Source organism: Anastrepha obliqua, chromosome 2 (genome assembly GCF_027943255.1).
Source record: "Anastrepha obliqua isolate idAnaObli1 chromosome 2, idAnaObli1_1.0, whole genome shotgun sequence".
Lineage (NCBI taxonomy): Eukaryota > Metazoa > Arthropoda > Insecta > Diptera > Tephritidae > Anastrepha > Anastrepha obliqua.
The window spans coordinates 116,545,169-116,556,101 of record NC_072893.1 but is presented as its reverse complement, the minus strand read 5'-3'; the positions used below and the strand labels follow the sequence as shown (position 1 = coordinate 116,556,101).

Sequence of the window (10,933 nt, the reverse complement as noted above, 5' to 3'; positions counted from 1 at the left end):
AAACGTACGCAGTCCCTTACCGCAGCCCCTAACGAGCCAAAAAACTTATCCTACGAGAACAACTGCATTACTAAGAACCCCATGTAAATGAAAAAATACTTCCTTCCGTATCGTGGTATCGTAGATTTTATTTCGCGATATTTAAAAATTCCCGTAAAACCCTGTCAACTGATTGCTCTCTCACCACACAGTGTTGCCAAGCAGTACCTTTCGAAATCATTTCCAAAATATATTTAGAAAAATGATAATTTTTGTTAAAATAGCGTAAAAATACTGTTGAATAATGTTAATTATAGATAAATGAACTATTTGCATTTGTTGGTTTTTGGCTTTGGTTTATTAAACAATGAAAAATTGTAACTGAAAACGCGGATGTGTGAAAAAGTGTGTAAGCAAAAAGCAATGGCAACATTGTGTAGATACAACCAAACACACACACACACAAACCGATGTATTGTGTAAATATGTAATTAAAAGAACGCAGTTGTTCTCACGGGATGAGTTTTTGTGCTCGTTAGGGGCTGCGGTAAGGGACAGCGTACGTCGTTCACTGTTTTCAGTATTACATTGTTCATTCGTAGGAACTGTAGGAAATTGGTGTGGAATTTATTTGGATGTGGAATACCTTCGAGATGTCCAGAAACGTTATCGCAAATAATAATTGGAAGCTTTGGTGCCGCCTCTGTGCTAAACAGGACACACGAAATATTGATGTGTTGTCGGAAGAGAATATAACACTAACGCCTGCAATCTCTGCTAGAAACCACAGTCAACTTCTTGCCACCATAGAAGAGTTTTTTCAAGTTTACGTAAATATTTAAAACAAATATCCAAGATAAAAAGTAAACAATGAATTTTATATTAATTATTTAGATCGAACAGGATGACGATCTTCCCCATTCGCTTTGTGCGCAATGTTTTTCATTGGTTTCAACCTTGGTTAAATTTTCTCAGCGTGTAAAAACTGTGCAAGATATGTACGATGCTATTCAACAATCAGACCGAAAAACATTGGATTTGAAAGTATATCGAGAGAAATTTAACGTATTTGAGGACGATTTATTTATGTTTGATCTCTCGGAAACAAAATCAGCCGATGAAAATATATTGGCTGATGAGGATATAGACGTTCCAGGAGATAGTGTTGTGAAATGTGAAAGTGAAATGGTATTTGAATGCAAAGGTGAATTGCAGGATCCTCTTGTTGATGACGTTGAAAGCATTGTTAGCGAAGTAGAGAGCGTTATTTCTCTAAACAACAGTGAAGAAACCGTTAGTATAGAAGTAGATGAGGACGAGACGGTTGATAGTCTTAATGGACAACCTGGTGCAAGAAATTTTAACGAAACATGTGAATCAGAGTTACTTAGTTCTATGGAAGAATCAATGGAAGACGATTTCTTCTGTGGCGACTGTTCAACACAGTTCCAACGCTTGAGCAATTATCGTACACATTTGAAGAAAAAACATGGAAGAGATTTGGAACCCTTACAATGCCCTGAATGTCCTAAATCCTTCGTAGGTAAACATGTACTAGATCGCCACATAAACTCACATCGGCCACTATCAGAGAGGCGTATATTTCCATGCCCAGAATGTGGCCTAAAATTCCAACATAAAGATTATGTGGCCAAACATATAAAGTATGTGCACGAAGATAGCCGTCCGTTTATTTGTGATGAATGTGGAGAAGGTTGCCGAACAAAATCTAGTCTGAGGATGCATATGCTTGTACACAGCGACTTTGCGCCTTTTGAATGTGAAGTATGTAAGAAAACCTTTAAAATGAAGAAGCGTCTAAATGTAAGAAACAAATAGATATGCAAGACATAAAATGAACATCATTCAATTAAAACATTATTTATAGAGTCATATGGATATACATAGTTCCAGTAAATTCACCTGTAGTAAGTGCGGCTTAAAACTTAGCTCACGCATAACCTTACGGCGACATATGGTTGTACATTCCGATATAAAGCCTCACAAATGTGATTATTGTGGGACTGCTTTCAAACGCGCTAAGGGTCTGAAGAATCATTTAATACTGCACAGCGGCCTAAGGCTATATCCTTGTGAATTCTGTGAAAACACGTTTACTAGTAGATCCAGTTGCCGTTCCCACTTAAAAAAAATACATCCTGATGAATTCGCTGCTTTAGAGGCTTCTGGTGTAAAAGCTTACACGAAAGATGTACCAAAGTTGGCCGTATTAAAGAAAGTGTAAGAAAAAAAAATGCACACAAAAACTGCTTTAGTAAATTAAATTATCTTCCAGAATACAATCAACAGAAATCGATCTTAAACCAGTGGTTCAAAAACGGCGCGTTAATTTTCCATTGAACAAAAAAACTAAAGACTCACTTGCTCAAACAACAACAACCGTGAGGGAGATATTTTTCGGAAAAAGAGAAGCGAGCAACTTATCGTGATTTTGGTAACTTTTACATTACAAAAAAATTAGATTAGTCTGATTTATCGGAATATAATAAAATTTTCCAAAATAAACACATGGAAAAAGGTCAAATCAAGTACGGGCGTTAAGATACATTTTCTTCTAATTTGCGATGCAAATTATTTTACTTGGTTGTTACAGCCTAAATCGAATTCATGTAGACCGAGTCAAGTTATTATTATAAAAGAGGAAATAAATTGAATTATTAAGGAACATTTAAGTTGCGGTTGCTAGTAATCAGTTCCAGTAAGCACATCTGCAGTAAATGTGTGGACGAGTCCTCACGTCGCGGAGCGGCGAATGCTCGGCAGATATGCAAGGTAAGTGGGAAATAAAATACCATTCACGGGCCAAAACACCTGCTTGAAGGTGCTGATAGTATCACCAAGCAAACCATCGAATCCGAAAGTGTCTATCTCGAATCAAGCGGCTTCTCGGTCAGCGTCTATTTACCTGGTTAAAAACGGCTGAAAATCCCCGGACTAAAGAACTCGAAACGGGGAGTTGACGACATTATAGTATATTGTAGTATAAAAGTATGCCGGAATCTGAGTCCAGTAAGATTCTGGCAATGCGCCTCTGGAAACATTTGGAATTGATGATGTGAGCTGTAGAGACAGTCCCATTGGTATGTGGTTTAATACCCCACAGAAACTGCGATTGAGATATTGCTATAGTTGCTCCGTCTCGGTAAACCCATAGCAGGCCTTGAAGTACGTTCTCAGTTCGTCGCCATTCAGTTGGTCGCTCAAGTTAGGTTGAGCTTGCTCTCTATTAACGCTTTGAACCACATTTCCAAACCAGACGAATATTGGGACGACGTTATATTTTAAGACGAGACAAAAATAATGCTGTATTACAAGGATAGGCCGACTAGAATATGGCGCAAGCTCTTGGCAACTTTGCAAAATAGAAATATGATTCCCACGTTTAAATTTGAAAAAAATCCCGTTATGGTTTGGGGGTGCATTCCAAGTGCATCAAGTAGGAGATTTTGTGTTGATTGACGGCACAATATTTAAAAATATTGGAAAAAAAGTCGGTAGTGCTAAACAAATTTGGGTTTATCAGTGAGAAAAAACTAAATTTTACCAAGATAACGATCCAAAGCATAATGTGCAGATGTGGAGTCTCGACATAAATGTGATTGAAAATTTGTGTGCCTTTTTAAGAAGAGTCGCTAAAAGGTATCCAAAGAATGCAGCAGCATTAAAAACTGCAATAGTGGAGGAATGGCAGAAAATACGGAACGTATACGACATAAACAAGTTGGTCTATTCCATGAAAAAGCCTCTGCAAAATGTTATTGAAGCTGGCGGTTATCATACCAAATATTAAATTAATGAAAAAATTACGTATTCACATTATGTATTTTACAATACATAAAAAACCCTGTATTAAAATTTGTAAAAACAGTTTATTGACAGTGTCGAAATAGTGTGTAACTTGTTTTTATTGCGTTAGTAGTTGTTTTTCCAAAGAATTTGAATTTGTTTTTATTAATTACGTTTAAATGCTGTCAATAAATATGAATGAGTACAAAAGCGAAGTCAAAGATAAATAAAGAGGGCTATTTTTTTCTATTGAAATCGAAAAATTGAATTTATTTTCAATGTCAAAACTCACTTTTCCCATTACGGTATATGAAAAAACATTTTTTTATCAAAAATGTTCATCCACCGTTAATATGAGGGTTTGCATAGAAGTTGCAACTTGAAATAAAAATTTACAATTAAAAAAACTTTAAACTTAAAATCTAAAATGTTTAATATGTTTTAATGATCAACGCGCTGGACACAACTAAGAATAACTTTTTTGTAACAGCCTAGCAGAATTGAGACAAAGACATGCATAGTACTTAATTATAATTAATAAAAGTAATTAATATATTTGAAACAGTGTATCCAAAAAGTGTGCTGAAGATTGAGGATACAGAAGGTTGCGCTTATCGCGGTACCCGTACTCTGCTTTCAATCAATTTGACATAACCCAGTTTGAGTTGACGCAATTGCAGATTTTTTCATTTTCTTATATCATTTCATTTTCTTTTCAATGTATCAATTTTCTTGTTCACATTAATCCAAGGTGGATTTATTATAGGTGACAGCATTCACCCAGCTGAATTTTTCGCCGTAGGTATGGCTTACGTCAAAATGATATGCTTTGTTTGTATGTATTGGTATGTTTACATTCGTATGTTTACATTTCGCACTTGTTACGTTAAAGCGTAACAACTCAAAAAGAAAAGGAAAATAGTAACCACTCAAAAATTTGTTATTTTAGCGCAACTACTAAACAAATAAGAATGAAACAACCGTTATATTGTTTTTAATGATATTTTCGTTCAATTACATATTTTTCCCCTTGTAATACCTATATTCTTAATATTTACGGAAACAGTTTTTCGTCTCTACTGAAAATGTTCAGATTTTGAGTTGTTACGCTTTAACGTAACAAGTGCGATTTGATTACTGATTTTGACGTGATGCTTGGACCAAACGCAACAACAAATACATGTAGGGTTTTACTTATATGTGGTTGCTGTCACCTATAATAAATTCGCCTTGCATTAATCTGACCCAAGGCGAATTGAGTACTGAAGGTGGCGCCATTAAAAAACAGTTGCTTACTTTGACGTACTCCCTTTGAAATACAAAACCAACGAACAAAAGTAGGAGAAATTACATATTTGTGAAAATTCAATGAATGGGAATATGAATCTATTGCAAACGAAGTTTTGCGTGGTAAACTGTTAAATGAATATAAGGCCTTCAAATGCAGTTTTGACGTTTTTACGCGGAAGACGCCGTGGAAAAAGTGTGTATGTGTATAATTTCTTGTGTTTGGCTTTTCCCATTTCTTTCGCCTACTTTTCTTCACAAATAAGTTATTCCCATTCCTTTTACTTATTAATTTATGGGCTCTTACGACACGGCGAATTCGTAAGTTGCATTTTCAATCAAGGCGAATTGGGTATCTATGGTGGCGCCAAGATGGATTTATTATAGGTGACAGCCAAGGTGGATTTATTATAGGTGACTGCATTCACCCAGCTGAATTTTTCGCCGTAGATATGGCTTACGTCAAAATAATGTGCTTTGTTTGTATGTATTGGTATGTTTACATTCGGATTGTATTGTATTTTGACTTGATGCTTGTACCAAAGGCAACAACAAATACATGTAGGGTTTTACTTATATGTGGTTGCTGTCACCTATAATAAATTCGCCTTGGGTGGCGCATTTAAAAAGCAGTCACTTTATATTTCCCGATTTTCACAAGAGTGAGTTCATCTCAGTTCGCACTACAAAACAAACAAAAGTAGGAAAAATTACATGTTTGTGAAAATTTAGAGAATGGCTTGATAGTATTATGATTTGTGAGATTTTAACTAAGCAAACTAATGAAAATGAAGTGCAGTGTATTAAATTCTTAAAGCCTCCAAATGCAGTTTATTTGCGCTTCTCTGGGGAAGCCGCCGTGGCAAAAAGTATGTGTGTGTGTATAATTTCTTGTGTTTGTTTGCCTCTATCGCTTTCGCCTACTCTTCTTCTTCACAAACAAGTAATTCCCCTTCCTTTTGCTTGTTTATTCATGTGCTCTTACGACACGGCGAATTCAGAAGGCGCAATTATTTTCTCTATCATTCTTGATCTACATTGTTCGTTCATGGGAACTGTAGGAAATTGGTGTGGAATACTTTCGAGATGTCCAGAAACGTTATCGCAAATAATAATTGGAAGCTTTGGTGCCGCCTCTGTGCTAAAGAGGACACGCGATATATTGATGTGTTTTCGGAAGAGAATATAGCACTAACGCCTGCATTCTCTGCTGGCAACCACAGTCAACTTCTTGCCACCATAGAAGAGTTTTTTCAAGTTTACGTAAATATTTAAAACAAATATCCAAGATAAAAAGTAAACAATGAATTTTATATTAATTATTTAGATCGAACAGGATGACGATCTTCCCCATTCGCTTTGTGCGCAATGTTTTTCATTGGTTTCAACCTTGGTTAAATTTTCTCAGCGTGTAAAAACTGTGCAAGATATGTACGATGCTATTCAACAATCAGACCGAAAAACATTGAATTTGAAAGTATTTCGAAAGAAATTTAACGTATTTGAGGACGATTTATTTATGTTTGATCTCTCGGAAACAAAATCAGCCGACGAAAATATACTGGCTGATGAGGATATAGACGTTCCAGGAGATAGTGTTGTGAAATGTGAAAGTGAAATGGTATTTGAATGCAAAGGTGAATTGCAGGATCCTCTTATTGATGACGTTGAAAGCATTGTTAGCGAAGTAGAGAGCGTTATTTCTCTAAACAACAGTGAAGAAACCATTAGTATAGAGGCAGCTGAAGACGAGACGATTGATGATCTTAATGAACAACATAGTACAAGACAGCTAAACGAAACATGTGAATCAGGGTTACTTAGTTCTATGGAAGAATCAATGGAAGACGAATTCTTCTGTGGCGACTGTTCGACTCAGTTTCAACGTTTGAGCAATTATCGTACACATTTGAAAAAAGTACATGGACGAGATTTGGAACCCTTACAATGTCCTGAATGTCCTAAATCCTTCGTAGGTAAATATGTACTAGAGCGCCACATAATCTCACATCGGCCACTGTCGGAGAGGCGTATATTTCCATGCCCAGAATGTGGCCAAAAATTTCAAGAAAAATATTATGTGGCCAAACATATAAAGTATGTGCACGAAGATAGCCGACCGTTTATATGTGAAGAATGTGGAGAAGGTTGCCGAACGAAAGCTCGTCTGCGGTTGCATATGCATGTGCACAGCGACTTCGCGCCTTTTGAATGTGAAGTATGTAAGAAAACCTTTAAAATGAAGAAGCGTCTAAAGGTAAGAAACAAATAGATATTGAAGGCGTAAAATGGTGTTCATTAAAACATTATTTATAGAGTCATATGGATATACATAATCCCAATAAATTCACCTGTAGTAAGTGCGGCTTAAAACTTAGCTCACGCATAACCTTACGTCGACATATGGTTGTACATTCTGATAAAAAGCCCCACAAATGTGATTATTGTGGGAGTACTTTCAAACGCGCTATGGGTCTGAAGAGTCATTTAATACGGCACAGCGGCCTAAGACTATATCCTTGTGAATTTTGTGAAAATACGTATGCTAATAGATCGACTGTCCGTTCTCACTTAAAAAAGGCACATCCCGATGAATTTGCTGCTTTAGAGGCTTCTGGTGTAAAAGCTTACACGAAAGATGTACCAACGTTGGCCGTATTAAAGAAAGTGTAAGTAAAAAAAATTATCCAAAAACTGCTTTAGTAAATTAAATTATTTTCCAGAATGCAATCAACAGAAATCGAACTTAAACCAGTTGTCCAAAAACGGCGCGTTAATTTTCCATTGAATAAAAAACCTAAAGACTCACTTGCTAAAACAACAACAATCGTGAAGGAGATATTTTTCGCAAAAAGGGAAGCGAGCAACTTATCGTGATTTTGGTAACTTTTACATTACTAAAAAATTAGATTAGTCTGATTTATCGGAATATAATAAAATTTTCCAAAATAAACACATGGAAAAAGGTCAAATCAAGTACGGGCGTTAAGATACATTTTCTTCTAATTTGCGATGCAAATTATTTTACTTGGTTGTTACAGCCTAAATCGAATTCATGTAGACCGAGTCAAGTTATTATTATAAAAGATGAAATAAATTGAATTATTAAGGAACATTTAAGCTGCAGTTGCTAGTAATCAGTTCCAGTAAGCATATCTGCAAGAAATATATCTACCCGTCCTATACTTGTAATGCTGAAAAGAGCATATATATGTATATAATTTGCGCTTGCACCCTTAATTTGGTGTTTGGTCGAGCTGTTCCTCCTATTTAATTTGTGCGTTATTGTTGTTATTGTAGTAGCTTACTAAACCCTGTCAATGCGGTATAGTCACCGGTCATCTTCGTCGAACTCATCTAACGGTAGATCCAGAAAACGTTTAGGTCCAGAAGAAGAGTAGTGTTAGGTGAGTAGGTTTGATAGGCATGTGAACAAGTGGTTAGTATCGTGCGATGTGCCTTCAAATGCTGCATATGTGTTTGAGATGTCGGGGTCGATTCTCGATAAGTAGGAGTTTAATCTGCTACAATATCCAGAACGCAATTGGGTCAAAGTTACGTCGGTATCGCGAGGAAGCTGAGGCTCTTCGTCTGCAATAGGTGGTGGTTCCACATTCAGGGGTCGGGAGTTTAGAAAGGTGGTAAGGGTCTACCGATGAATGCTTGTATGTATGCTGTCTGGCCGAGTTTTTGTAATTGTATTTTGTCCTGGATCTCGTCAGTGTAGTTGAAGAAATGCTTCCTGATATGCTTTTAACTTGTTTTTGTCGGAGATAAGGTAGGAATAATGCTTTCCGTTTTAATATCCCTCAATTCGCATTTCAAATTTTTCTTTTTCCTTATTGGATATATATAGCAAAGGGTAAGTGTTTAAATAGGTGAATTCCTACAGAAAAGTGGCGAAATTACTTAAACTTCCAAAACCCATGGTAGAAAACGCAGTTCAGTGTAACCCACTGAGTGGTGGAAAACGCAAAGTTACATTTTCAGAAATATAATGCGTTTTGTTAAGAACCCATTTATCTCATCCACGTAAATTAAAAGTGAGTCAAATATTACGTCGACCCATCAGCTATTCCCAAAGTGCTTATTAAGGAAAGCCTCAAGTCTGGAAGCTCCAGAAAAGTGGCCTTGTTATAAAAAGAAACGTACAGCAAAGACTAAAGTGTGGTGAAGAATATTTATGGTGGTTCATAGACAAATAGCGTAATATTCTTTGGGCTGATGAAACAAAAATAAATTTGTTCAATTCAAACCGAGGCATTCATCACGTAATACGACCGACACGTGCAGCCTTCAACCTCAAATATATTATAGAAATGGTTAAACATGGTGGCGCGAACATTATGGTCTTGGGATTATTTTCATACTATGATGTGGGGCGGCTCCATCGAATACAGGGCACTAATGAAGGCAACCGATTATGTTGCAATTCTTCAAGATTGTATGCTACTGTAAGCGGAAGACAATATGCCACTAAGCGGAATATTTCAGCAAGACAATCACCCGAAACACACGGCGCAGTATTCAGGGTCAACAACATTAATGTAATGGAGTGGCTAGCGCAATCCCCGGATTTAAAACCGATCGCAAATTTGTGGAATACTGTAAAAGCGTTAATAAGAGGAAAATGTCCAAGTAAAAGTAACGGGTGACAACTTACTCGCGACTCTTGGAAAGCAATTCCGGATTCCGTCTGCAAAAACCTAGTTGATTCCATGCTGCAATGATATGGTTCAGTTTTAAACATGCTTCCCATTCCATTCAAGGTTGGTCTGGGAATGTTTTAAAATCCTCAACACCCTAGCATCAAGAAACTCGGTGGTTTCCGGGACATGAGAGGCACGAAGGGAATGAAATTGCGGTCACTTTAGCGAAAAAGGGGACAAACACTCCCTTCATAGGTCCTGAACCTTTCTGCGGAGTAACTAACAGCTTCAAAAGTGCCTTTCTGCGTGAACAGGAACAACGTAGCCTAATCGATTACTGGAGAGTCCAATCGAGCATGCGGCAGTCAAAGACTCATAGATCCAGACCGGATAAAGGCAGAAGCCATCCTTAAACTAAGCAGAAAGGACATAAAACTTTACACTGAACTATCAAAAGGGTACTGTAAACTTAATTATCACATGAAAAAGATAGGTGCGATAGAAAACGATTTCTGTAGGCTCTGCAAAGAGGCACAAGAACCAGCAGAACATATTCTATGCGACTACCCAGCAGTGGCACGACGCAGACTCAATTACCTGGGAAATGGGGCTACCTAACCGCCTGGTAGAAATTAAACCTACAGCAGTTTTAGGATTTATTAACAGCCTAAAACTGGTTGAGTAGGCTACATGGCTGCACAATAGATCTTTTCAGGTCACAGTGCACAAACAGCTATCGAAAGAGGTGTCACGCTCAACAGCTGCCTCCATATTACTTTTACAGCAGCGTCAGTTTCGTTATTTAATAGCCTCACCTCGTAAAGGTGTACCTTACGAAGGTTTGTATCTGAGTTTGATTACCCTTTATTCATGTATGTATGTATATGCAAATGTTGACGTATTACAAATATATATAACTATATGCATATGCACTTATGTATGTATGTATATGGGACATTAATGTTTCGGTATATTCATCATTTACAATTAGATATGTACATATGTATAATGTTACATTACTTCTTCATGCCAAATTCCTCTCAATCTACATATAAGAGGAAATGTTTAGAAAAGTATTTAACTTACATTCTGTGTACTAAATAAGTAATTTAAACTTAAGTTGTTCCGATTTATTTTCAGCGAAAATATAAAGTCATTTAGAGATATGCAAAATATCGCATGCAACAATTTTTTTATTTAAACATTTCAAT

General features: G+C 36.6%; 3 protein-coding genes across 4 annotated transcripts in view; 2 read left to right on the top strand and 1 right to left on the bottom strand.

The window, feature by feature from the left end:
* Nucleotides 1-10,933, bottom strand: part of LOC129239562 (protein transport protein Sec61 gamma-2 subunit) — a 43,211-nt gene extending 32,278 nt beyond the window's left edge. Inside the window, exon 1 of the mRNA XM_054875151.1 lies at nt 10,809-10,933. The gene's annotated coding sequence lies outside the window, so the exon portion shown is untranslated. The remainder of the gene's footprint in view (nt 1-10,808) is intronic.
* LOC129239558 (zinc finger protein weckle-like) lies at nt 428-2,672 on the top strand. Its single transcript, XM_054875144.1, has 5 exons — nt 428-526; nt 582-809; nt 874-1,803; nt 1,868-2,220; nt 2,276-2,672. Exons 2-5 carry the CDS (start codon nt 615-617, stop codon nt 2,427-2,429), a joined length of 1,632 nt encoding a protein of 543 aa, XP_054731119.1. The 5' UTR covers nt 428-526; nt 582-614; the 3' UTR covers nt 2,430-2,672.
* Nucleotides 5,678-8,049, top strand: LOC129239560 (zinc finger protein weckle-like). 2 transcript variants are annotated; one of them, XM_054875146.1, is made up of 5 exons: nt 5,678-5,735; nt 6,135-6,336; nt 6,401-7,330; nt 7,390-7,742; nt 7,797-8,049. In XM_054875146.1, exons 2-5 carry the CDS (start codon nt 6,160-6,162, stop codon nt 7,948-7,950), a joined length of 1,614 nt encoding a protein of 537 aa, XP_054731121.1. In that variant the 5' UTR covers nt 5,678-5,735; nt 6,135-6,159; the 3' UTR covers nt 7,951-8,049. The 2 variants fall into 2 exon arrangements, with proteins under 2 accessions (XP_054731121.1, XP_054731120.1); XM_054875145.1 differs by lacking the exon at nt 5,678-5,735 and adding an exon at nt 5,760-5,942 and having other exon boundaries at nt 6,075-6,336.